Source organism: Exophiala xenobiotica (genome assembly GCF_000835505.1).
Source record: "Exophiala xenobiotica strain CBS 118157 unplaced genomic scaffold supercont1.2, whole genome shotgun sequence".
NCBI lineage: Eukaryota > Fungi > Ascomycota > Eurotiomycetes > Chaetothyriales > Herpotrichiellaceae > Exophiala > Exophiala xenobiotica.
The window spans coordinates 3,889,641-3,913,523 of record NW_013562493.1 but is presented as its reverse complement, the minus strand read 5'-3'; the positions used below and the strand labels follow the sequence as shown (position 1 = coordinate 3,913,523).

Here is a 23,883-nt window from a genome sequence, read left to right as displayed (position 1 = left end):
CATTCTTCCTTCCCGGACCGGGATTCGCCTTTCCTGGTGAAACCAACCCGTTTGCAAGAAAACCTTCGCTTCTTAGCATGGGTTGCTAGAGTTCGTATTACTGGATTGCAAAGGCTCGCCCTGAGTCCACTATCGCGGAAGCCCAACATAGCACTTTCCCCACCACACGCGCAAGCAAGCAGGGAAGGACGATAAGCATCACGACCATTGGCCTCAAGTTGGCAGCTTTTCTCGACATGTGACAACCCCCAAATGTCCCACAACCGCTCATCTGGTAAACGCGTCGTCAGGTGCATCGTGACGGCAGTCCGCAAGTACTTCAACGCTTGATTCTGCTGTGGGGATGAGAGGTGCCATTGTAGCGATATCCGAGAAGACGATCACGAAGGGTGGAACGCTTGTGTGGAGGAGAAGGTGATGCGTCGGGAAGGAATTCGTTCCAGAGGTCATCTCGTTGCTCGGCGTCGTCTTCGTCGACGGGTGGTGCGAAATCCCGGTTGCATTTGAGGGACCAGTACTTTGTTGTGGCGAAATAGACGAAACTGTCAGCGTTGTTGGTTGTTATCGGATATTGGGGTCCCCACTTTCCCTTCGGCACGTTCTTGAGTTGCGGTGCGTAATACGGACCATAACCATCGGGAGGATTGCCCGTTGGATCTTTGTAATCTGGAATCTGACGAATGGTAGGGTACTGTGGCAATGTAGGAACCTTGGTGGACCAGTCAGGGACGTCGTTCTGGAAAAGGTATGGCCAATGCAGCATTTCGTGGAGGATGACTCCGCCCAGGGGCAACTCCAGGTTGGACTCACGAGGGCCGAGCCCGTCACACTCAAAGCCGGGCGTTCCTTTCCAACTGGGTGGTGGCTCTAAGATGTCGTCTAGAGACGGATATCTCCATGCACCGATACAGATGGACAGGAGCCCTGCAGTAGGATCGTTGGGGTTGAAGGAGTAGAAGCCATCGATGTGGTCATCTTCACACCGTTCGGATTGATCATCTCTGTCAGGATGATCCCCAATCGCGATTTCCAATTTCGGGAACTTCGAATTTAGGCTGCCGGTAACGATGGTGGAAAGATCTGGATTGAGATTGCCGCTGAGGTCTTCCATAGAAAGATCAAGGGGTATGTTCGCGATCGTTCGGAACACGTCGCTTACGAACTTGCTATCTTCAGCGTTGAAGTATCGATTGAAGTACTATGCCATGTGTCCATATTAGAATCATCTTCTTGTTCTGCGCAGTCTGGTAGGCCATTCGTGACAGACGGATCGAGGTACGTACGACATCACAAGGATCGAAGGTTATCGCCGCCACCCTCGCCAGTACTATCGCGTCTTCGAAGCCTTGTTCTAAAAGTAAGACTTGATCTCCTTCAGGGTCGATACCTGGAGGGACGTGAAATACTGGACCCTCGCCGAGGATGTCGCTTGCACAGAGGAGGAGGAAGAGCAGTACACCTCGAAGACAGACCATGTTCACTGATGTGATTGCGCTTCTTTCTTGTCCGTTGAGTGGATGGTAAGCGATCAATGACGAGCGCTGCACATGAGGTTTAAGTAGGGCCAGCAAGAAAGGACGTCGATCTGTCTTAAAGTTTCTCAACATGAAGAGTCGCAATAATGGAAAGAGGTGGTCCCTCTTGTTGTGTTGTGATTCATCCTTCACTTACCAAAGATCCAGCACTCCGGTCAATTCAATGTAGACGGAATTTGCCGAATGAAGCAATGATGCCGAAGCAGTGACAGCAACATGCCATGCAAGATGCACTTGTTAGTCCTAATAGCTTACCACCACTTTCACTTGATGTGACTCTGATCTATGTCGAACAAAGGAACAGGTCGAGAAGAGAGATTTGAAACCTGTAGCTACCCGTGACAACGCTACTGAAAGCCATGGACACAGAGCACTAGTAGACCCTGAGAGGTCGACTACACTTTGTCGTGGCTCCTGATGCGGGCCATCTCTTGACAATATAAAACTTGAAGGGAGTATGTCAAGACATACGGTTGGATGGGTACGATATGGGAAACGGATGTCGGAGGCTTGGTTGGGTGGGTGTGCGTTACCAATGTTTTCTCCACGAAAGAGTGACCGGAAAGATGCAGGAAGTGACTGGACTAGGTGTCGGACCATTTGAGGAGGCAACTGGGATCATGGAGCAGCTTGAGGAAGTTCGTAATTCAGATTCTGGCCATGATCCAGTGTTTGCTTTCGTCTTTTGGGGGTATGATAAGGGGAGGTCGTGTGTCGAGGTCATCTTCCGGGTATGCTAACTAGTAGGGAAGTAGAATGTTCTAGAGAGTGAAACGCAGCTTGTGGGCGGGTTGCCATGTGCCAGACTGTTGAAAGAATAGTACGGCTTATTTGTCTTGAGTCCCGCTGGTTGTTGCAATGGCAGAAATGCTGAGGGAAACATGACAATGAGTCGGACAATGGCCATTATGTGTTGGCCTATTTCTGATCACGTGATATGCTAAATCACGTGGGTCTTGGCTCCATGCCACCACCTTCCTCACTTCCTCGCTTCCACATACTGTGCTCGAAAGCTTGCTCAGGCAGAATCCTAGACAATCAGCATGCCATAATACTCCCAAAAATTATGCTGCTGATTGTGTGTACCGGACTGGCCGGGCTCGACACGTCCCAGAGTCACAATGTCAGGTAGAAAGAGCGCAGGGCAGCATGTTGCCGGCCGCTGGTCGACCTGCGTCCCAGTCTTCTTCAACAAGCACATTTGAGCTCAGAACCCTGCTAGCCAGATGCCCATCGCACAGGACTGATTGCAAATTGCTCTGGCCTTCTGGCGCTTGGTGGACGATGGCTGCACAAGGCCAATGCCAGGAACAGTACTAGACAGCTGTTTGACAACGCCCTTGTCCCTCATCACCATGCAGTGTTGGAAAGAAGCGACCAGAGTCACTAAATATATATATATGCTCAGATCGAAGTACCTTGTGTAAGTGGATCATCCACGCCGCTGCGAAGGCGATGGTGTCTTCTCCGCCAGCACTTGGACAGATTGACGTATGACAGTCTCCAGGCCTGAAGACATGGTTGGATCCAGCGATATGCTACCAGTACACCACCGCTTACCTCTCCGAGAGCATGATTCAACTTGGAAGGTTCACCGTGAACAATGGACTGTTGTTGAGGAGGAAAGAGCTTGTAATGTTTGTGACCAGGCCTGCTTGCCAAGGTCTTCGGTTCTTCTTCGGCTTGTGAACGTGAATGGCCTCAGGCAGCGACTGGTAACTCCGCTGTAACTCAGGTCGGTGGTGAACGCGTTCATCGGTTGTCTTCATTTCCTATGGAATCTATCTAACGAGCAAGGCGATACTCCTTCTCGAGTTTGACGACATGACCATATGAACGCTTCCTACCATCGAGACTATGACGACCAAACCCCTTCCCAATCTCGAGCAGTACCATGGCTCGCTCTACAACCGCGAATCCGAACCCGATTGAGGCAGCACCAGGTGCACCCGGTGAAAAGCAACACTCATCACCCTAGCAGCGGCCAGGCTTCGGGCTCGCGCATACTTGACACAGATATTCGAGACATGAACGGCATTGAATCAAATCCTCCTGAAAGGAGAACCAGTCATCCGAAAACGATGGGGAAAGAAAACCGGACATCAACGCCAGAGAGTCTTGCTGGCTGCGTGGCCTAACATGCCAGCCCGGCACCGTCCCGATGTACGGGCTGTTCTGGACCAGGATAACATCGATGGTCATCAAGACAATTCAATCTTCAAATGGCCATACATCAACCTCGAGGACTTGCTTCCCAAAGAGTCCCTCCTGCTACTCCTCAACTCTCGGGGCCGCCACCAGCCAGCCGTCTTTGCTCATTTTGACCTAGCATCAATGACTCTAAGAGCGACTTTTCACAAGCTTCCAGAGATCATCCTCCATGGGTGCACCACTTTCTATGTCATGTCGATGTCCGAGCATTCAAGGCCGAACACTTATGGACAGCTTGTGGAGTCTAAGTTGGGCACCGCTGAAGAGATGCATTGCTTTAAGGAAAATCCTGACCGATGCTTCAATCAGATCCAATGCAAGATGCTGGCTTTTCTCCTGAATGGCTGCTATGAAATCTTGCACGATAGCCCCAGAGGAGCGCTTGTTGACCCAACACTCCCTACTTTACCAGAACCGGAGCCGATTATGGTGAACGAAGCATATTACCAAGTTTCCACGATCGCTGCCGAGACACCATATCAAGTACCAACAAGACTCGACACTAGGCGCCTGCTACGTCTCGTTGAAGCAGCAAGACTTGCAGCAGAGGACCACCTCTGGGACATGCGAGAGGATCCGAGCTATTTTGGCAGGTTCATAACAGATTGGGCACAGCACGACTCGCGGAATCAACCACAATTCCATGGTCAGAAACCAAACCAGAGTGCGAAGGTCTTCTGGAGCCACACCATCATGGTCGAACTGGCGATTGCACATCAGAACCTCGTCAGTTGGGATATGCTCTACCGCGAAACAAAGGTCCTTAACGACCTGGCCAGTGGCGAACTTGGCTTATTCAACCGATCCAAACCACTACCGAAAGGAATCGAAGGCGCCTGTCTCAAGATTTTAGCCGCAATCAAAATGTTCGCTATGATCCTCGTTTGTCGCTTTGTCGGTGCTGCTCGACAACGTCTTCGGAACGTGCCAGGGAAAGTGCAGCGTCTATCGCCGTCGTTGACGAGGATGGGAAGCAATTCTCAGGACCATCTGGTCACGCTTCTCCGAGTATTGGGAGCCGGCGAGGATTATTGGGTACGGAAGATGGGACTGCAAAATCTCATTGATGAGTTAAAGCGCCTCCTTGATCAAGATACCGAACAGAAAGAGAGACTGTCACCCTACGCCAAGAGCATCTTTGCGGAGCTCGCGGTGGCATCGAGAATGCGTTGCGAGAGCATGTCTCTTCATTCTTGGGCCATGGTCTTTCCAGTCAAACTCGAAGAGGGGGAGTTTTCCGATGAGAGTTTTCCGATGACGGTCCCTCCCGAAACATGAAGATCATCACAGATGTCTTTATTGAGGAAGATATGAAGGGACCGTTGAAGTTGCATTCCACCTTGCCGGTGTCTGAGAAGTTCTATTACCCTGTCGAAAAGGCACACAACGAATCGAATGTCGACGCAATGCGGCTCGCAGAGGCGAACCTGGATGCTTTCTGCCAAAACATCGACAGTCATTTCCTGAAATACGGCAAACAAACATTGTTTCAAGTATTCGACAGAATCGCAATCCACCCGCGGCAACTCCATCGTACGCCTCAATGGACGCCGATCGTTCGAAGGGCGCCTCCACCCAGGGAACCTACAGCGTGCACAGGAACCTGGGCGCCTGAGCTGGTATCTGAGAAGGCCGGCCGATTCCACCCTGAGCCCCTCCGTATGAAAATCAAGACTCGGGGATCTAGAGGACCGTCAGAACTCGAAACATGCGATACAGTCAAGAGTGTGCAAACTACCGATGCCGAGGCTGATCGACAGCAACCAATCTTCTCCGTCAAGAAACGGGAATGGAAAGTCTTCTTGACCATGTTCCACGACAAAAGTGGTAATACTCAGGCTGGTGAGATCGCATGGAGTGACTTCCTCCATGCCATGACCAAAATAAGTTTCCAGGCCGAGAAATTATATGGCTCGGTGTGGCAGTTTACGCCTGCACGTGTAGTGGCGCGGTGTGTCGACAAGAGCATCCACTTCCGCGAGCCTCACCAGTCCGGCAAGATTCCATTTCGTACTGCTCGAAGATGGGGAAGAAGGTTGTCGAGGAGCTATGGATTCAGCGCCGAGTCCTTTGAATTGGCATGAGAGGTACACCAACTCATAGACTTGACCAACACTGGCATGAGGAAGAAGGGCAATGTTCTTATACTTCATTCCTACTCTTCAGGAGTTGGCGAGATAGGAATGGACGATTGGATTAATGGGCATTATTTCAAGCCGTTCCCTTTCATACTGTCTTCGCTGGCGGACAGTCCTTTTACAGAGGCGTTCTGTAGATCGCGCTACCACCATCGGCATCTAGAGGAGGTGATCTCTCTGCGCGCCATGAAGTAGCCCTGCAAAAAGGTACAATCTTCGTCACCTTTGAACTGGTACCGTTCTCGAGAGGACACGTTTAGGATCAGCAGCGATAATGATGGTCTCCTCCAAAAAGAGCGCAAATGGTCGCGAAGCCCAAAAGAAAGAATGCGACCGTGTCGAGAGGAAGTAGGTGAAAGGAGAATGCAATAGTGGATGAAGCTTTTGAAATCTGCGTTTTGTGGTATCTAAACCTCTCCAGTATTGGACGTAAAAGACAATGGAAAAACGCCTCGCATACTCGACCATCCCCAGTCGAGCACGTCTAAATGCTGCTACAGGTATCATAAAGGAATCATGCCAGACCCAGCTGAGGACGATCCGACCCAGCTCACAATTCATCATGGCCCATATCGTCATCATCGTCTCCGTAGTCCGGCATGCCTCCTGCACCGCCGCCGCTGCCGTACAGTTTGCTGGAGATGGGATATGCGACCTGTGACAATTTCTCGTATTGTTCATCAAAGTCATCCTTCTCTGCTGAATCGGCATTCTCACTGAGCCAATCCTGGGTCTCCTTGACGGCTTCCAACAGAGTCTCCTTGTCGTCGTCGTCGATCTTGCCACCAAGACCTTCTTCGTCGTTGGCCTGGTTCTTCAAGGAGACGGCGTAGTTTTCGAGTTTGTTTCTGGCTTCAATCTTTTCTCGGACCACTTTATCCTCTTCGGCGAATTGCTCGGCCTCGGCCACCATTCGTTCGATTTCTTCGGGTGACAGGCGTCCCTTGTCGTTGGTAATGGTGATGGATTCCGACTTGCCGGTGCCCTTGTCGCCAGCCGAGACCTTGAGAATGCCGTTGGCGTCGAGCTCGAATGAGACTTCAATTTGTGGCACACCACGAGGCGCCGGAGGAATACCAGTCAGCTCGAACTTGCCGAGGAGGTTGTTGTCCTTGGTAAGGGATCGTTCACCTTCGTAAACTTGAATCAGAACGACTGGTTGGTTATCGGCCGCCGTAGAGAAGATCTGTGATTTCTTGGTAGGAACAACAGTGTTTCTCGGGATCAACTTGGTCATGACGCCTCCAGTGGTTTCAATGCCGAGGGTAAGCGGGTTAACATCCATCAGGACAATGTCGTCCGTACCGGCCTCGCCTGAGAGAATGCCACCCTGAACAGCTGCACCATAAGCCACAGCTTCGTCGGGATTGATACCCTTGCTGGCTTTCTTGCCACCAAAGTACTCCTCGATCATGGACTGAACTTTGGGGATACGAGTAGAACCACCAATGAGGACAATGTCGTCGATGTCAACCTTCTTGACCTTGGCATCCTTCAAGACCTGCTCGACCGGCTTGAGTGTCTTCTTGAACAAGTCCATGTTGAGCTCTTCGAATTTAGCTCGGGTCAAGGTCTCGGAGAAGTCCTTTCCGTCGTGGAAGGCTTCAATTTCGATGCGGGTGGACATTTGGGAAGACAGGGTCCGCTTGGCTCTCTCGACTTCTCGCTTCAGCTTACCCATCGTCTTGAGATCCTTCCGGATGTCGACATCGTTCTTTTTGTTGTAGAGCTTGACGAAGTAATCAATAACTCGTTGATCGAAATCTTCACCACCGAGATGAGTATCACCGGCAGTGGCCAAGACCTCGAAAACGCCATCTTCAATTGAAAGGAGGGAGACATCGAAAGTACCGCCACCAAGATCGTAGACGATGATTTGGCTCTCTTTGCCCTTCTTGTCGAGTCCGTAGGCGATGGCAGCAGCCGTTGGTTCATTGACCACACGGAGAACCGTCAGACCAGCGATCGTCCCAGCGTCTTTTGTTGCTTGTCTCTGGGCATCGTTGAAGTAGGCCGGCACCGTGACAACGGCATGGGTAACTTTCTTGCCCAAGTATGCTTCTGCGACTTCCTTCATCTTGCCCAATACCATGGCGGAAATTTCTTCGGGAGTGAATGTCTTGGGTTTACCAGCAACCTCGACTGTGACCATAGGTTTGCCATCTTTGGGAACGACCTTGAAGGGGAAGTGCTTCGCGTCTCGTTGGACATCTTTGTCGTCGAACTTGCGACCGATTAAACGTCTAGGAAGAGAAGTTAGCAGATGTTGCAAGGCGTAGGATATTCTTATGGACTCACTTTATATCAAAGATTGTTCTCGTAGGATTCGCAGCGTATTGATTCTTTGCTGCGTCGCCTACTAACCGCTCTTCGTCGGTAAAGGCCACGTATGAGGGGGTGATTCGGTTTCCTTGGTCGTTGACAATAATTTCGACTTTTCCGTGCTGCATCACACCGACGCAGGAGTAAGTGGTGCCCAGATCGATACCGATGACGGTGCCATAGTTGGAGTCTGAGTCGTTTAAGGGAGCTTGATCTTGGGCATGTACTGAGCCGATCAGAGCCAAAGGACAAATAAAAATCAGGAGGAGATAGAAGACGGTAGTCCACTGGAAAGCAGAAGACGCTCTTGAACCGTGTCGCGCCATGGCTGAAGACGCCCAAGGAAAGGAGAAGTGGTAGAAAGGAAGTGGTGGTGGTGTTGAGGAGGGAGGATGATGATGGAGGAACAGAAATATTTATGAAGCGCAGCGAGTTATCGATACGCTGTCCTTTTGGATTTGCCGCCACTGGCTCGCTGGAGAAGAGACTCGACTCGCCCACTGTGCCGCCGTAGTCTTCAGGGGCCGCCAAGAATCTCTTTCTAACCCCTTTCTGAACAGCCTGGCCTTTGTGTCTCCGGGTTCTTTTCCTTGCCAGATCTTTCCAGCATCACCATCGAGTCACAGACAAAGACAGAAGTCGATCTCGACACTTGGCATTTTCTTAGCCGGTGAGAGGTGGCCATAACTGCCTTTTTACCAGAGTACATTCCCTTTACATGCTCGCAAAATTGCACATCATAAAATCTGTCCTCAGCCTTGCGTGGAGTGCCCAGAGCCTTCAGCCTTGCCTATGAACCTTCCAGCATTCGGCAAGTCACTTACTGAGAAGTGGATACAAGAAATGGCAGCCATCCAGCAGCTGTAAACCAACGTTGCCCAGTGTGGCTTTCTCTGCTTCCTTCGTTTTCCCTCGTACAATAACCACGTGACCAACCTGGCTTCAAAGGCGCCTGGGGGGAAGGCTCCGTTAGGTAAGCAGACTCTCGACGTCACTCTTTCGCAGTTCATCTCCGCACCAAGTTGAATGATTCGATTCCGCTACGAGTATCAGACCTGATTCTCCTCCCTCTGCGTACTGTGTTGTTGTATTGTCCCCGCCTCTCTGCTATGCTCAAGACTCTCTCAAGTTCCTCGGTATTGCTTTCCAAGAGACATATTGCATTCAATCCTTTCAAAACCCGCAGCACCCATCCCCGCCACCTCCAGTCCTTCTTCCATACTACCCCCAAAATGGGCAGTGTCGACACCTCCCTCCACCCACACACCTCCGGCCGCGCCGCTGTCTTTGCACAGGCTCATTCGTCCCCCAACCCTCTCATCCTCTACGGCGGCTGGTTCTGCCCTTTCGTCCAACGCTCCTGGATCACCCTCCACGAAAAGCGCATTCCGCATCAGTACTTTGAAATCAATCCGTACAAAAAGGACCCCGAGTTTCTGGCTCTGAACCCGCGCGGCCTCGTGCCCACACTCGCCGTGCCCATTGACAAGGCCGGCAAGCAACAAAAACCCCTCTACGAGTCCGTCGTCATATGCGAGTATCTGGACGAAGTATACAACGATCCGGAGCGAAACGGCCCGTCACTCCTGCCACCCGACGCATACGAGCGGGCACGATGCCGCATCTGGATCGATCATATCAGCTCAAAAATCCTGCCGGCGTTTTATAAATTCATGCAGCACACGGAGCAGAAAGCTTACACACTTGACGAAGCGCGGCAAGAGCTGCTCGATGGGATCAAGACATTTATCAAGGAGGCCGATCCCGAGGGACCATTTTTCCTGGGCAAACAGTTCAGCATGGTCGATATCATGCTCGCGCCGTGGCTGTGCAGGCTGTTCTTGTTCGATGTGTACAAGGGTGGCGTCGGGATTCCAGACGAAGGAAAGGGAGGTGAAGATGAGAATATTTGGGCAAGGTGGAGGAAGTGGGCGAAGGCAGTGCAGGAGAGAGACAGCGTGCAGGATACGCTGAGTGAGAGAGAGCAGTACGTCGAGGCCTATAGGAGGTATGCCGAGGACACGACGCAAAGTCAGGTTGCGCAGGCGACGAGACAGGGAAAGAGACTGCCATAAACAGGAGGAAAAGTGGAGGTGTCATGATATATGAGACACGATATCCGTAACCGTTTGCATGGCTTTCCCTTCTCGATCCATGTCGGCTTTCTGAAAAGCCCTGCAGCCAACGCTCAAGCGTCCGTAGCGGCGTCAATGAAGCATGTTGGTCTCTTCCCGCGGACTGCCACCGAAGTGTACCTTGGGAGATTGACAGGTTCTCTTTTTTTCCCGGGACACCTCGAATAGTGTGGTGATCAGGGCGCACGCACAGCGAGCTCGGGTACTGATAAGCGATCATCGCTTTGCCTCCCCCCTCAAATCACTCCCCAGCGCATACCCTCTTATCCTTTCCCACTCGACCTTCTGCCTCGTGACAGGCAACTGCCTCCTCAGCCCTTTGAAACTGTTTTCATTCATCCCCACAATCGTCCGGTTAACCTCCTCTTGGTACTGTTTCTCAATCGCCGCGATCTTCCGGACCACACTTGCGCCGTCACTGCCACCTATGTCGACATTCTCGACCTCCTTTTTCGTTGTCAGGGCGACGTTTCCATCCTCGTAGTAATGAACGTTGACTTTCAAGCTCCCTGACACTGTCGACGAGACCGGGTCAAAGAGGAACACGCTGCGCCATTGGCCACTGAGGAAGTTCTTGGGCGAGGATTTCGTGCTGGACATGAGAATTGCGATCTGACTGTCGTCCGGCGTCGCGCAAGCCGTGTACGCCGAGGAGGAACTCGGCGGGTAGTGTTCCGCAAAGTGGCTCGTGAGGGATTTGAGGATCGACTGGACGAGCGAAGAGTGTTGTGTGTTGTGTGTGTATGACTGCGGAGAGCTGGCTTTCGAAGTGGTATGGTCGAACTCGAAGGACGTAGAGGATGCGGTGTCGTAGTATTGGGAGCCTGAGGAGGAGGAAGGGAGTCTATTGTACGAAGATATCAAGACCTAACAAGGCCAGCGAAGCGCTGTCAGCATTGGAGGTACTTTCTCGAGCGGCTCACGGCGTTCCGCAGAACAAGGAGGGCAACAGCCGCGAAGGAGAAGAAGGAGGAGGAGGAGGACATACATAATCATTCGCGCCGGGCAGCTTGACAGCCACCAGTTGTTCTTCGTTGTATTTCTGAAAGGCCGGTTTTAATTTGGCGATCAGGCTTGGGTCATCGTCGGAGGTGAGAGCCTTGATGTCTTTGACCACATCGGCGAGTTCGGAGGGAGGGGCGCCCTGAATAAAAGACGACGTGATGTCGACTGTCGAGCTCATTGTGTCGGCACCGCCCTTGGCCTGTAGGCAAGAGCAAAGTTGCAGGAATGCTTCAATGGTGACTTGTTCAGATATGGGTGCAGGACGTCCCAATACGTGGAGTCGCAGGCGCCAGGCGGGATTAGAGTATCTCGGCACGCTGCAGGGATCTTATTCTAATTGGGCATTTGGTTTACGGTGCTTTACGTCTTTAGGACTGGCGTGGGCTGACCCTGTCCTCCATAGTACTCTATTAGCATTTTAGTGACTTGCGTCCTGGATGGCATCCCTCCGAGCAATTACAGAGCATGTCCAGTCTCTATCTGACAAACTATCTTCCGCACCATGGAAGCGCATGCTGAAGGAGAACTTCCCGCCTCCCGCTGGTGCAGGCAACCAATTCGAAATCCAGTCCTTGGGTGGCGGCACATCAGCAGGCTACAGCAAAATCTCGAACGGGCTGTTTCTTTTGCCGGAGCCTTCGTCGTCGTAGGTCAGCGCGCTCCTGTCTCCAAGCACATGATTGAAAAGTGAGATTCAGGTGATTGTAGCCCCAAATGCTGCCTGCATGAACCGCTTAAGACACAGAAGCCTGCCGCGGCACCCGGCCAAGTTACGTGGTTACTTCGTAGGTCCAGTACTTGTGCCGAGATCCGGCACCAGCATACTGTGCCCCGCTGGTCGCCGTGGCGGGGATGGTGCCTCATCCGATGCTTAGCAGGTTCCCATTACGGGAAGACTTCATCCATGACTCGTGGTGACTTGAGGACACCGTCATGACACCATCCCCAGCTCCTAGTGAGGTGCGGTAGGGGAGTAAATAGGGGCCAGTTCGACGTCGTGCCCAAACCGGAGTCGTACTAATTGGAGATCACGCACAACACTATTCTAAGAACAAGACTTTACAAGAATGTCGTTGGACATCAGCAGCGACCCTCCCTCCCGGTCACTCGCAGGGAAAGTCGCAATCGTGACCGGCGCTGGCTGTGAAGGTGATCGCATAGGCAACGGTCGGGCCATCTCGATTCTGCTGGCCCGCGACGGCTGTTCCGTGATCTGCGTCGACCAGAACTGGGCATGGGTGAGCAAGACCGTGGACATGGTCAATTCCAAGCCCGGTCGGGGGAAGGCCATTGTTGCCCGGGCCAATGTCACTTCAGCCCCGGATTGCGAACGGGTGGTCGAGCTGGCGCTGCAGGAGTTCGGTCGTCTGGATATTCTGATCAACAATGTCGGTATAGGCGGTGCGCCGGGCACGGCGGTCGAGGTCGACATGGAAGCCTGGGCCAAGGGTTTGGAGGTCAACGTCTCGAGCATGGTGCTCATGGCAAAGTATGCGGTGCCGGCGATGAGGAGAAGTCGGATTCTGGGGTGAACATGGGTAGTGTCGCTGGTTTGAAGGGTGGCACACCTCATTTGCTCTATCGGACGAGTAAAGGGGCGGTCTCGAATATGACGAGAGCCATGGCGGCCCATCACGCCGAGGATGGAATTAGAGTAAATTGCGTGTGTCCAGGGGTGAGTTCTGTCTACAGTAGCTCTGAGCCAGTGGTGTGTATTCAGTGACTGACACGCCGTGGGTATTGGTCTGCCAAAGGGTGCGAGTGTGAGGTCGAAATAGAAAGAACAATTCATGGGTTGGACGAACACTAGTACTAGGGGGTACCTAGCAAGGCCATGTGGGCTTTGGCTTTGCCATCACAAAGATCCGTGAATACCTTTGAAAAATCTCCTAGACGGCCTGTTTCCACCTGTGGGCAGATGGCACCTTTGCCGATCAGATCCAAATCAGCCTTCAAATCCCTCAGCTGTCCGCCGTACGGAAAAATGATGCTCAGTCTCCTCCTGACACCCGCTTTCATGTTGATTGTGTTTTCGACATTAAGCATGCCAATGCATACGTGCTTGCCACCTATTCGAACTGCACAGGTGAAGTTAGCTGGGGCTATGCATAGTGAGAACCTGAGTTCAGCCTCCTAGATTTACCAATGTTTTGAGCTCCTCGAAAGTCTGATTGGTCCCGACAAAGTCCATCACTGTGTCTATCTTGCCCTCAAGGTGCTTTCCTTTCCCGAATCCTTGTACTGAAGCCCCTGTGGGCACTAGATCTTCCTTGGGAATTCCCAGCTGCGGTGCTTCATATAGTCTTTCCTGACGAATGTCTGACCAAGTACGTTATGCCCAAGAAAGGCCGCCGTCGACGCCTTCGTCCGGTACAGCGACGAGATCCACAAGACGCCGGTCTGGACGGGTTCGTGTAGTAGCTGGTACAAACGCGGCAGGGTCAATGGCTGCGTGACGGCCCTGTTTGCTGGGGGCTCCGTGCTGTTCAAGCGGCTCATCAGCAAGATCCGCGGCGAGGACTATGACATTGACTACAACAGTGCAAGCCCCTTCACCCTCAGGGGCAATGGCTTCAGGGAGGGGGAGATGCAAGAAGATAGCGATTTGGCCTGGTACGTGGAGCAGACAGAAGAGGAGCCCGAGAGAAAGAGTACCAGGAGGATGGTGGAAGATGAGGCCCTTGGCTTATCTTAGAATGAGGCATGAGGGTTGCTTTTGCATAGTTGTACGGAGGTATATCCTTGTGGAATCCTGGCATAGGCGTAGCATGTACGTTATTCGCACAAGAGGAGTTGCATAGATTACACGCGTCTGGTCATTTATTTCCTCTTACCTGAGGAGATTCTGGAGCAGAGGCATTTCACGTACAGCGTAGAAATGAGCACAACACCAAGTCATCGTAACTTTCCGATTGTAATCATCACCTGACACAAGCTACCATATCGTGGAGGAAGTGACTCCCGAAAAGCAGGCAGAATATAGAAAGTGTCCATAGACCTTCCCCCGAACGCCTCGCTACTGTTGTTGTTCAGACCATCATCTCCAGAAGATCAATCAATACTCATACTCATCATGCCTTCGTTGGTCTCGGTCATGCCTTGCAACCCGACCTTCTTCGAGCCATTCATGCCATTCATACTGCCTGCACTGTTGCTGCGATCACCCGGACCCTGACCATTCGCTTTTGGTGGCAGTTTCGACCATGCCTTGTCGTTGGTGAAGATGGGACTCTGTGGAAGCACAGGGCTGCTCTGGACGCTCATACCAGGAGACACCGCGCGGCGCTTACTGTACGAGGGATCGAAGTCTTCTTCCCGACGTCGCTTGTTGTTAACGCGGCGCGCGACCTCTCCAGCAGTTGGTGGATAATTTGCAAGCGGGGTAACCGACCTGGATCTCGAACGGTTGAAGTGCTTGAGAGCCGGGTTGTCGATGAGTAAAGAGCCTGGAGTGTCCATAGCCTCGTCGCTAACGGCCGATGAGCTCTCGCGAGGTAGCAAGCCTGGTGGGGGAGTCCTGAACCGCCCATGACCATCAAACCCGTTCCAGAATTGCACTCCCCCCGAATTCCTCTCTGCTTGACGACTGAAGCTATCAGGCGGAAGCGAAACTGTTGCATCCATTGCTATGTCTTCAATAGAGTCCTGCACCGGCTCGGCTGTGAAGTTATTGTTCGACGGGATAATCGGGGAGGTATTTTGCGACACTGTCGGATCATTCTCTTGGACTTGTCGAATGACTTCCGCCTCGCGTCGAAGTTCGGTTTTGGTAGGTTCTGCCTCCTCCAAAAGCTGGGCACGGATTCGTGCAAAACCCTTTGGCTTTGGAAGCAGATTACTTCTCCGAGTAACGGCACGTCTGATGACCCCTCGTGGGCCTTCAAAACCGTCCATGTCTGATAGCGACGCGCGATTGCCAGTTTTGCTGGTGTTGTTGTCTTCACTGTCCGACAAGTGGAGATCGTTTGTACCCAAACTCAGGCTTTCCCGCCGAGACTGGACTTGTTGTTTGGTTAACCCCATACCAAAATAACTGCCACCCGCGCTCTCAACGCTCTTCAATACGCCTGGTGACAATGGCCCTGGGGATGGCTTGGAGCTGTTCATGCTGACACTGCTTGAACTATGTTGACTCTTGCCTTTTCGTATCCGAGCCCTCCTAAAGCTCATCAAATGTGGCTGGAAACTCATTAGACTTGCTTGTGCGGGCGAAGGTTGGGTGTTGTTCATCCACTCCAGCCCCGGACTGTTCATCAGTCCGATCGTCGCCCCTGCATTGAGTCTTGATGCGGCGGGTGTGTTGAGGATAGCATCGTCGAGTTCCCGATCAATGGCCATGTCATCCGAATCTGTATCGGCGTCCGTCTCTGAATCAGATCCAAGCATATTAATACTGCTGACAGAGCTTGACAAGTTTGTCCGTTCGTGTGACAAAGACCACGGACCGTTTTGGTTGCTTGGTGAGTCAAGCACATTGTTTGCTAAGCTTCGTCTTGCAGGTATCTGTATGCCTCTGCCAATATTGGGTGAAGCATCTGGTGATGCCTCTGCCAAAGTGGTCTGATGCAGACTGGTGCACGCTCGGGTGTAATCCAGGCCACGGGATCTTCTTGGGAGCATGGAAGATGGAGAACCATATATCTGTGACGAATCCAGCTTCGGCGACAGAGGTATGCGTGGGATACCCGCACCAGAGTTGCTATCCGACCCATCTTTCGCAGGCATATGCAGACTCAGACCGCGAATATGATGGGGAGGTCTGGTCGGAGTGGAAGGGTCGGTAATGACCGAGTCATCTTTTGACACTCGCCGTGAAGGCTCTCGGAAGGCTGGTGAGGGAGACAGGACAGGTTTCGGAGCGTCGGAGAGCGAGCGAGGTTTGGGTGAGCATGTGAATGGCGTCTTCGAGGATCTGGGAGTTCGTTCGCCGTCGTCCCGGCGTTCGATCTGCTGGGTCAAGGTTGACTTGCCGGGGGGAGAGCCGCGCTGAGCCACTGGCTCGCTTGTCCGCTCAAATTGCTGAGTCAAGGTCGACTTGCCCGAGGGGGAGGCACCCTGACCAAAGGGCGGGGCGTGCATGAGGGAGGTCGACATGGCGTTGTCGCACTACGGCAATGTTGTGGAAGTGGTGAGGGTAGACATGTTGTAACAGACTTCCAGCATCACATGTCGCGTGAATGTGGTGGAAGTCCTGATGGAAGGCATAAGTCTGTCTACATTAATAGCAGTTGAGGTCCATGAAGGTCCTCAGCGGGCGGCTTCAAGGTTCCCGGCCTGATTTCATCTGGGTGCCTTTTGATTCGACCTAGTTAGCTGACTAACTAGTGATCCTTTGATTCGACCTAGTTGATGATCCTTGCTCCAAGGGCAACTTTGCCGAACTTTGACTGGGACCTGTAATAAGGATGAAGACCTTCAGACCACCAAGCATGGTACTTACACAGTATATCTCTTGTTCAAGGACCTTCAGGATTTTATGTCAGTCATTCAGTCTGGTAGGTGTATCCTGAAATTGATTGTCAAGGCGACCACCGCGACTTCACCATCACATCAGCTCATGTCACTTCGACTCGATTTACCCGGGCGGTGACATTTCGGACCACTCACACAACCGATTTAGACTGGAACACGAATCTGAGACCACAGTCTTCTCCTCGGATTTCCTCCACGTATCTACAGTCTTAAGACACCATGAGTAACCGCCGCGTCAAGAGCCTTGCTCTGGACGACGAGTTTGATGACTATGACGACTATGACGACAACTACGACAACGGCGGTGACAGTGAAATGTCCCCAGAGGACAAAGAGCAAATGCGTCTGGGCGCCATCAAGGTCCGCGAGGCTCTTGGTCCAACCTTCCAGGTGGCAGACAGTGAGATCCAAGAAACTCTTTGGCATTACTACTATGATGTCGAAAAGTCCGTGGTGTACCTGAAAAGTATGAGGTTCTTCCCTCGTCCGTTTGGGAAATGATATCCACTGACTTGACCCCCTTCAAGACAAACAGAAACCTGCAGCAACACCGTCGAAGAAGCAAACAAATGACTCAAAGAGTAAGCTTGGTCTTCCTTATTATCCAACTTCACAGCCCACAAGACTCGGATCGGATCGTGTTGGTCATGATTGCTTCGATGCAGCGATATTCGGACAAGGTGCTGATGGGCCACAAGAATCCGCCCGCCCTCCGTTCTGTTCAATTCCCATCTCCGCCACAGAATTCTTCAAGGACTGCCCATGGCTGCGCGTCCCTGAGCATCGCAAGGCTGAGATCCTCATTGAGCCACTTTATCCCCGTGGTGGGCTCCTAGGAGGTTCATCAAAGCCCTCCAAATTGGCTGCGTTGGCGGCCAAGCGCAGACAAAAGGAGAACGAGCGCTCCGAGTCCAGCACAACAACAACAGCAAGCTCACAGGAAGATTACGCGGCGCGCCTCAGTAAGCTTCACATCAGTCATGGACCTAAACGAAAACTTGCCTTCAGTCGTCCTGCAGACTCTTCTGATCAGAGTTCCAGAGAGGTTGAAACTGATTCGCAGCCCGCCAACCCGCTTGATGCTGCAACACAGCCACAAGAGAGTGGCTCTCTGGAAACGAAAACGGAGCCTGATCCTTTTGCTGTGGTGGCATCTAATATCCGTGGTCGTCCATCAGCATTTGCCAGCATCATGACCACCCACGATCTTGACCAACATCTACAAATATCGCCTGACATTCTCCCTGTTGATGTCTTTGCTAAATCTTCCGCCTTTGCAGAACCCAGTCCAGACGACATTGTGTCGAGGGCGCAGAATGCAAAAGGTCGGAATTGACGTTAGAACCCACTGGAAGAAGAGCTGACATGGTCGCCTCATTAGCGACACCCGCAGTCAAACCTAAAGCCAAGGAGACACCGAAACCCAAGACAACATCTGTCGCCAGAGGTGTCCAAGCACTGTCCATCCAGGACACTCCCAAAGTCAAGAGCAAGAACATCGATGTGGTCTCGGAGTATAAGAAGATCAAACGGAAAAATGCCGCCAACTTTGTCGTTATTGGTCAGTGTTAACGTCCCATTCTGTTGACTGGCTCTTACCAACATTCTACAGGTCATGTTGATGCCGGCAAAAGCACCCTCATGGGCAGACTCCTTTTCGACTTGAAGGCTGTCGACCAAAGAACGATGGACAAATATCGAAAAGAGGCCGAACGAATCGGCAAGGGCTCCTTTGCTTTCGCCTGGGTTCTGGATCAAGGCACCGAAGAACGTGCTCGTGGTGTCACCATCGACATCGCCAGTAACAAGTTCGAAACCGACAAGACCAGCTTTACCATACTCGATGCCCCAGGCCATCGAGATTTCGTACCTAACATGATTGCTGGTGCCAGTCAAGCAGACTTCGCTGTGCTTGTGATTGATGCATCGACGGGCAATTTCGAGTCCGGGCTGAAAGGTCAAACAAAAGAGCACGCCTTGCTTGTCAGATCGATTGGAGTTCAGCGCATTATCGTCGCAGTCAACAAGATGGATGTTGCCGACTGGTCCGAGGCGAGATTTGAGGAGATCCGTCAGCAGATGTCGGGGTTTCTGACCAGCGCTGGATTCCAACCGAAAAACATCTCCTTCGTCCCATGCTCGGGTCTCGAAGGCGGAAATATCCTTACAAGAGCTTCGGACGCGAGGTCGTCCTGGTATGCCGGACCGACGTTGGTGGAAGAACTCGACATGTCGGAACCATCGACACATGCTTTAGACAAGCCTCTGAGGATGACGATAAGCGACGTCTTCCGAGGAGGCGTGCAGAACCCGTTGTCAATTTCAGGACGCTTGGAGGCAGGCAACATCCAGGTTGGCGAGCAGGTGATCATCATGCCCAGCGGCGAAAAGGCACAGATCCGGAGCCTCGAGGTGGATGATGAACCACAGGACTGGGCCATCGCAGGCCAGAACGTGGTTCTGAACCTGACGGATGTCGATCTCATTCACTTGAAGACAGGAGACGTCCTCTGCAGTCCCCTAACGCCAATCAAGAACCTCAACGAGTTCAAGGCCAAGATGCTGGCCTTTGATCATCTAACGCCGATGAACATCGACGTCCACAAAGGCCGCCTACACGTGCCTGGTCGGATAGCGCAACTTGTCGCTGTCCTGGATAAGTCTTCAGGAGCAGTGCTGAAGAAGAAGCCGAAGATCGTTCAACCTGGAACTGTTGTCCGCGTTGTGGTTCAGCTGGACCAAGCTGTGCCACTGGAGGCACCTGCCAGGGTTGTGTTGAGGGCCAATGGAGAGACCGTCGCAGCTGGCTTGATTGAATAGATGCTCCAAAATGCCAGATTCTCAACAGGGCAATTGACTTACACTCGGACCGTACTTTGAGCGGAGCGAATATCACAAGAAGCGACGCCTATCATCGCCCTTCATCAACATGAACCTTCGTCAACCCTTTGGGGCGGATAGTCAAAGGAAAGGCCCCAAGTATTTCGATTAGCGACGTGGATTTACAATCTTTTCAAGGCATTGCTTTTACTATTCGCTTCATAACCTTCATAACCCAACAACCCGTCCATTGAAAAGACCCCTTGTCCCTCGCCAATCCTCATGACCATGCATTGCTTTGTTTCAGTCTGCCAGCCTGGCAATTTCGGAACCAACACCAGAAAAGAGGCCGTCAATTCAAGCCCGCCTCTGCTTCACACAAGTCTTTTGCAGACCATCAAGACTAGAATGCCAATGCTAGACCAACTTAGACGGACAGCCAACACACCAAAAAACGTTCGCTTCGCTTCAATTCAATTCTACCTCGCCTGCGCCCGCTGATAAAATACGATGTATGCCTCCGCATTCTGCAGCCTATCCCTGGCCGGCAATTTGTTTGGATCCAAATCCATATGCCGCTCATCGTCAAACTTTCGCCAACACCCTCTCCCCTGGTCCTTGACGATACTGATATAATGGCCCCCGTCGCCACTATTCCCCAGGTGCCTCAATACACCGTACGCATCGTAATGGTACGGCGGCGTGGTCGCCATATCGACGTGCCCATCTCCATCCGGCATGCTCGGTGGTCGGGGAATGACAAAGTCGTCCATACTGAGTCCGTAAAGCGGGAACTCAATCGGGGTGTGTATCTTCTTCGCCTTCTCGTGCTTACTCGCTGCGAAGCGCTTGAAGTGGATGACCAAGAACTGCGGCAGACGCGTCAAGATGATCTGCTTCGTCGCTTCGCGCTCGCATTTACAATACGGGCAGCGCCAGAGCTCCGACAGTTTCTCCTCGCGGCAGTAGCTGTTCAGACAGTCGTAGATATGCCCGGAGCCGGAGCGAGGGATTTCGATGCTGATGCTGTAGAATGCTTCGTACGTAGTCGATGTACGCTTACATGTCAGGCAGCGGAGGCGGGAAGCATGTTGGCCCGCAAACAGGGACGACAGGAAACTGTGATCTCGGTGCTCATAGCGCTTCCATTCGATTGGGCTGGCTTGGGAAATGTCCATGCGTTCTCGCTGCATCTCTTCGGCTGTGGTGAGTGGGCGGAGGGGCGTGCGTTCCCAGTTGACGTTCAGATCTTCGTGAAGACAGTCGACTAGGAAGTCAAAGAATTCTTTGGCGTCTTGTTGTCGGTCGATCACCCACTCGCGATTCATGCGGCCGCAGAAGTTCCTGAATGTGGAGGGCTTAATGACTTCGTTGTCGCCCTGCCAGACTGCTTGGATTAGGTTGGCGTATAGCTTGGGCATGATGCCATTGCTGCCTTTCCAGTTTCGTTGGACATATCCTTCGTACATTCTATCATTGAAGAAGGAAGACAATGGAGTTGTCGCAGACAGGCATTGGAGAGTTGAATTCATGTAACATGTGACACCGAAATTGGTTAGACCAGTCTTCGGGAGCCGCTTATTACGGACAGAGGTCGCTGATGAGTATAGCGGTGGCCGGCTTGCGGAAGTCACTCTTGCAAGGGCTGGTTGTGGTGCATTAATATCAGCTTGGCCGGAATAACTCGGTCGCGGGATTGCGGGAGGGGGTCTTGCCGGGACCTGATGTACAGCAGCTGGAGGCAGTTGTGCTGCGGGATGCAAAGGCATAGGTCGTCGTGCAGGCATGATCATGGACTGCTGCTGCTTTATTGACGGGAAGCGACGGAGGAAGGTCTCATAGTCAGGAACAAATGGTGACGGCGGTGGTGGCTCTTCTTCCACTGCAGGATACTCTTCATCGCTTGACGTTTCGGGTTTCTCAGTTGGTGCGACTTCTTCCTGTAGAGCCTGTTGCCGCCAAGCTTCTTGCTCGCTTTCGTCGAGAAATTTGTGGTCGCGAAGACGTCTGTTGCGGACTTCATAACGTGAATTGGCAGAGACCAGGCGCTGTCGTGCAATGGGTCGACCAGGACTACCGACCGCACGTCTTCTTTGTGTGGTGCCAAGTGTAGCAGCAGTCTTTGACCGCGCAAGAGAATGGGTACCCATGTAATCGATCCACGCGTCGATACCACCGGCTAACAAAGCTGGTGGTCGCCCGTCTTTCAGCGGCTTTGTGTCGTTGAATTCGTAAAGTGTGTCGTAGAGTGCTCTTAGTGCAGGAGCCCTTGTCATGGACGGTGGTCCCCTCAAGTAAGAAATGTCGCTCGTGTCCTGATCATAATACACAACAATGTCGAAGTCGTTTCTCCGGGAGAAATGTGATTGTTCAATGTCAGGAGCCAGTACAAGTCGTTCCTCTAGTTCTTCCGCCGACACACCCTCTTTGAGCGAGATGGGTTCGATGCATATGATTGAACTCGACATGATATGACCATCATCAAAGAGCACTCTCTCCCGAATATCGAACAAAAGCACATTATATTTCTTCATGTACTCGACCAAGGTTGAAGCGTCTATTGAAGGTTTGTGAGGGATCTCGCTGGAGCTACTCTTGGCGATAATGGCTGTATTTATTCCATTAGGAGTGGTTGGTCTATAGGGAGACAAAATGTCATCGCGTGTTCTTTGCAGGTGTAGCGAAGTTGCTGATGAGTTTTGCGACTGATTATAGTAAGTTTGCTTTCTCTCCGAAGGCGGGCGGCCACCTTCGGCTGACAAGCGGTTGCCACCAGCATGGGAGGCAATAGGAGTAGTCGTGATTGGGCTGTACGTCGGGCTCGGTGGTTTTGGCATGACCATGTCGGTAGTAAGAGGCACCTTCGGCGGAAGCGATGGGGCATTCCCAAAGCCTGGCATGTCCCGAGGCCCGTTTAATCGGTGATTGGACACCCCATTGATGTTTGGATTAGTGTATGGTGTATACGATTGTGGCCTGGGGGGATTCGAAAGGCCTAGCTGGAAATCGGTTGCTTTAGGCATGGCGAGGACTGTCGCATCTTCATGGGTATTTCCTGGACCTCTCAACCGAGCAAAGCGCTGACTCAGATCATTGGACTGGTGTTCACTGAGAGATCGTCCTTGGAGACTCTCTGGTTTGTGCGGCTTACTCGATGGACGTGCTCGCGGTATGCGCAACGCATCAGGAAGATCGGCTGATGGGTGAGGAGACGACTGCTCGATGTTGGACCTATTCTCGTTCTCAGAGGACGGAGGTCGACCTCGGCCAGGGGCTAGTGCCGGAGGCACACCAAACCCAGTAGAATATACTGGTTTTCTCGAGACCGTGCGTGGCTGTGTTCCATGTCGTCTGTTGTTCTCTTCAATGACTTCCCTCACTTGTGCCATCTGACTTTGCAATTCGTTAATCCTTCGCAGTGCAGTCTTGTACTTCGTACTCCAAGTTTGATTGTTATCCCAAAACCCGTACTCTCTGTGCTTTGGTATGCGCTGGACAGCGATCTCGTAAGCCCGTAGATAGTTCTTGTATGCCACATCAGGCCGCCGAAAGTCGACCGAGGCCTTCGCAGTTGCAATACAAGTTTCAACCTCATTGAGAGAATGAGTAAGCGAATCATCTGGTTGAAACGAGGTCGTTGCGTCTTGTATGATGTCCTTGATATGTGGAAACACTCTTTCGGAACCAGGTCCAGGCTTCGAGATATTTGGTTCGGTCCAACTCGATCTCGATGAGGGTATTGTGTTGGCAGAGGTCGAAGTGGAGTGACTCCCGAATGGTGAGGAAGAAGCATACGCCGCCATGGCGCTGTTTGAAGTATATTACCGGAGGATCATTGCGCAAGTGGCCATGAGAAAAGTCCCGCAAGGCGTGATCTCTTCGGTACCGGCCTCGGTGGTGCAGGTGGGCGGGCTCCGCGTTGAAGATTGAGCGCTGGCAAGGTGATGGGAGAGGAAGTCCACAGCTGAGATCGAGCTGACTGGAAGCGAGTGAGTAGGAGATCTGGGCTGGTATGGAGTAAACGAGGAGGATTTGCAGACAGGTGGTGTGTAGTAATCGACTACGAGTAGATTCCATGCGCTGATCAAACCAGCCGCAGAGAGTAGCAAGAGCGCCACCCCAGAAATGCCCAGATCCCATGTCGGTGACCTGGAGTTTCATCCCGCCGCTTGACGCAGGCACCCTCTTACGTGAAGCACCGAGCAGCCTTGTGGGGAGCCTTGCCGGCTTTTGTTATTCAACCTG

The 23,883-nt window shown here is 52.3% G+C and overlaps 10 protein-coding genes across 15 annotated transcripts; 5 read left to right on the top strand and 5 right to left on the bottom strand.

The window, feature by feature from the left end:
• Positions 1-158: 158 nt before the first annotated feature.
• Positions 159-1,475, bottom strand: PV05_03649 (uncharacterized protein; the record flags this gene model as incomplete). Its single annotated transcript, XM_013464312.1, has 2 exons — positions 159-1,198; positions 1,284-1,475. 2 exons carry the CDS (start codon positions 1,473-1,475, stop codon positions 320-322), a joined length of 1,071 nt encoding a protein of 356 aa, XP_013319766.1. The 3' UTR covers positions 159-319.
• A 2,199-nt stretch (positions 1,476-3,674) lies between these two features.
• On the top strand, positions 3,675-5,024 carry PV05_03648 (uncharacterized protein; the record flags this gene model as incomplete). The annotated part of the gene is made up of 1 exon (XM_013464311.1): positions 3,675-5,024. One exon carries the CDS (start codon positions 3,675-3,677, stop codon positions 5,022-5,024), a length of 1,350 nt encoding a protein of 449 aa, XP_013319765.1.
• Positions 5,025-5,056: 32 nt separating this feature from the next.
• PV05_03647 (uncharacterized protein) lies at positions 5,057-5,830 on the top strand (the record flags this gene model as incomplete). Its single annotated transcript, XM_013464310.1, has 1 exon — positions 5,057-5,830. One exon carries the CDS (start codon positions 5,057-5,059, stop codon positions 5,828-5,830), a length of 774 nt encoding a protein of 257 aa, XP_013319764.1.
• Positions 5,831-6,260: 430 nt separating this feature from the next.
• PV05_03646 (chaperone DnaK) lies at positions 6,261-8,677 on the bottom strand. Its single transcript, XM_013464309.1, has 2 exons — positions 8,183-8,677; positions 6,261-8,127 (listed from the first exon to the last, which is right to left on the bottom strand). Exons 1-2 carry the CDS (start codon positions 8,530-8,532, stop codon positions 6,435-6,437), a joined length of 2,043 nt encoding a protein of 680 aa, XP_013319763.1. The 5' UTR covers positions 8,533-8,677; the 3' UTR covers positions 6,261-6,434.
• A 606-nt stretch (positions 8,678-9,283) lies between these two features.
• On the top strand, positions 9,284-10,466 carry PV05_03645 (uncharacterized protein). The gene has a single exon (XM_013464308.1). The coding sequence runs from the start codon at positions 9,316-9,318 to the stop codon at positions 10,279-10,281; it is 966 nt and encodes a 321-aa protein (XP_013319762.1). The 5' UTR covers positions 9,284-9,315; the 3' UTR covers positions 10,282-10,466.
• Positions 9,846-11,585, bottom strand: PV05_03644 (uncharacterized protein). The gene is made up of 2 exons (XM_013464307.1): positions 11,330-11,585; positions 9,846-11,208 (listed from the first exon to the last, which is right to left on the bottom strand). The coding sequence occupies exons 1-2, from the start codon at positions 11,522-11,524 to the stop codon at positions 10,558-10,560; spliced, it is 846 nt and encodes a 281-aa protein (XP_013319761.1). The 5' UTR covers positions 11,525-11,585; the 3' UTR covers positions 9,846-10,557.
• An 804-nt stretch (positions 11,586-12,389) lies between these two features.
• PV05_03643 (uncharacterized protein) lies at positions 12,390-12,885 on the top strand. The gene has a single exon (XM_013464306.1). It carries the CDS (start codon positions 12,414-12,416, stop codon positions 12,876-12,878), a length of 465 nt encoding a protein of 154 aa, XP_013319760.1. The 5' UTR covers positions 12,390-12,413; the 3' UTR covers positions 12,879-12,885.
• A 1,310-nt stretch (positions 12,886-14,195) lies between these two features.
• Positions 14,196-16,583, bottom strand: PV05_03642 (uncharacterized protein). The gene has a single exon (XM_013464305.1). The coding sequence runs from the start codon at positions 16,438-16,440 to the stop codon at positions 14,398-14,400; it is 2,043 nt and encodes a 680-aa protein (XP_013319759.1). The 5' UTR covers positions 16,441-16,583; the 3' UTR covers positions 14,196-14,397.
• A 207-nt stretch (positions 16,584-16,790) lies between these two features.
• PV05_03641 (translation elongation factor Tu) lies at positions 16,791-19,911 on the top strand. Of its 6 annotated transcripts, XM_013464299.1 has the most exons (6): positions 16,791-16,841; positions 16,967-17,284; positions 17,346-17,399; positions 18,099-18,143; positions 18,200-18,379; positions 18,431-19,911. In XM_013464299.1, the coding sequence occupies exons 2-6, from the start codon at positions 17,038-17,040 to the stop codon at positions 19,636-19,638; spliced, it is 1,734 nt and encodes a 577-aa protein (XP_013319753.1). In that variant the 5' UTR covers positions 16,791-16,841; positions 16,967-17,037; the 3' UTR covers positions 19,639-19,911. The 6 variants fall into 6 exon arrangements, with proteins under 6 accessions (XP_013319753.1, XP_013319758.1, XP_013319754.1 ...); XM_013464304.1 differs by having other exon boundaries at positions 16,791-17,284; XM_013464300.1 differs by lacking the exon at positions 18,099-18,143 and having other exon boundaries at positions 16,791-17,284.
• On the bottom strand, positions 19,799-23,724 carry PV05_03640 (uncharacterized protein). Its single transcript, XM_013464298.1, has one exon. It carries the CDS (start codon positions 23,439-23,441, stop codon positions 20,118-20,120), a length of 3,324 nt encoding a protein of 1,107 aa, XP_013319752.1. The 5' UTR covers positions 23,442-23,724; the 3' UTR covers positions 19,799-20,117.
• Positions 23,725-23,883: the final 159 nt, after the last annotated feature.

What these genes read in the sequence shown, in the direction of transcription:
- PV05_03646 (XM_013464309.1), bottom strand. Translation starts at nt 8,532, where the DNA reads ATGGCGCGACACGGTTCAAGAGCGTCTTCTGCTTTCCAGTGGACTACC. An exon ending in AGAACAATCTTTGATATAAA is followed by an intron (nt 8,128 to 8,182) that starts GTGAGTCCATAA and finishes TTCTCTTCCTAG; the next exon opens with ACGTTTAATCGGTCGCAAGT.
- PV05_03645 (XM_013464308.1), top strand. Translation starts at nt 9,316, where the DNA reads ATGCTCAAGACTCTCTCAAGTTCCTCGGTATTGCTTTCCAAGAGACAT.
- PV05_03644 (XM_013464307.1), bottom strand. Translation starts at nt 11,524, where the DNA reads ATGAGCTCGACAGTCGACATCACGTCGTCTTTTATTCAGGGCGCCCCT. An exon ending in TGCCCGGCGCGAATGATTAT is followed by an intron (nt 11,209 to 11,329) that starts GTATGTCCTCCT and finishes TGGCCTTGTTAG; the next exon opens with GTCTTGATATCTTCGTACAA.
- PV05_03643 (XM_013464306.1), top strand. Translation starts at nt 12,414, where the DNA reads ATGTCGTTGGACATCAGCAGCGACCCTCCCTCCCGGTCACTCGCAGGG.
- PV05_03642 (XM_013464305.1), bottom strand. Translation starts at nt 16,440, where the DNA reads ATGTCGACCTCCCTCATGCACGCCCCGCCCTTTGGTCAGGGTGCCTCC.
- PV05_03641 (XM_013464299.1), top strand. Translation starts at nt 17,038, where the DNA reads ATGAGTAACCGCCGCGTCAAGAGCCTTGCTCTGGACGACGAGTTTGAT. An exon ending in GCAAACAAATGACTCAAAGA is followed by an intron (nt 17,400 to 18,098) that starts GTAAGCTTGGTC and finishes CCGCCTTTGCAG; the next exon opens with AACCCAGTCCAGACGACATT. An exon ending in GAGGGCGCAGAATGCAAAAG is followed by an intron (nt 18,144 to 18,199) that starts GTCGGAATTGAC and finishes TCGCCTCATTAG; the next exon opens with CGACACCCGCAGTCAAACCT.
- PV05_03640 (XM_013464298.1), bottom strand. Translation starts at nt 23,441, where the DNA reads ATGGCGGCGTATGCTTCTTCCTCACCATTCGGGAGTCACTCCACTTCG.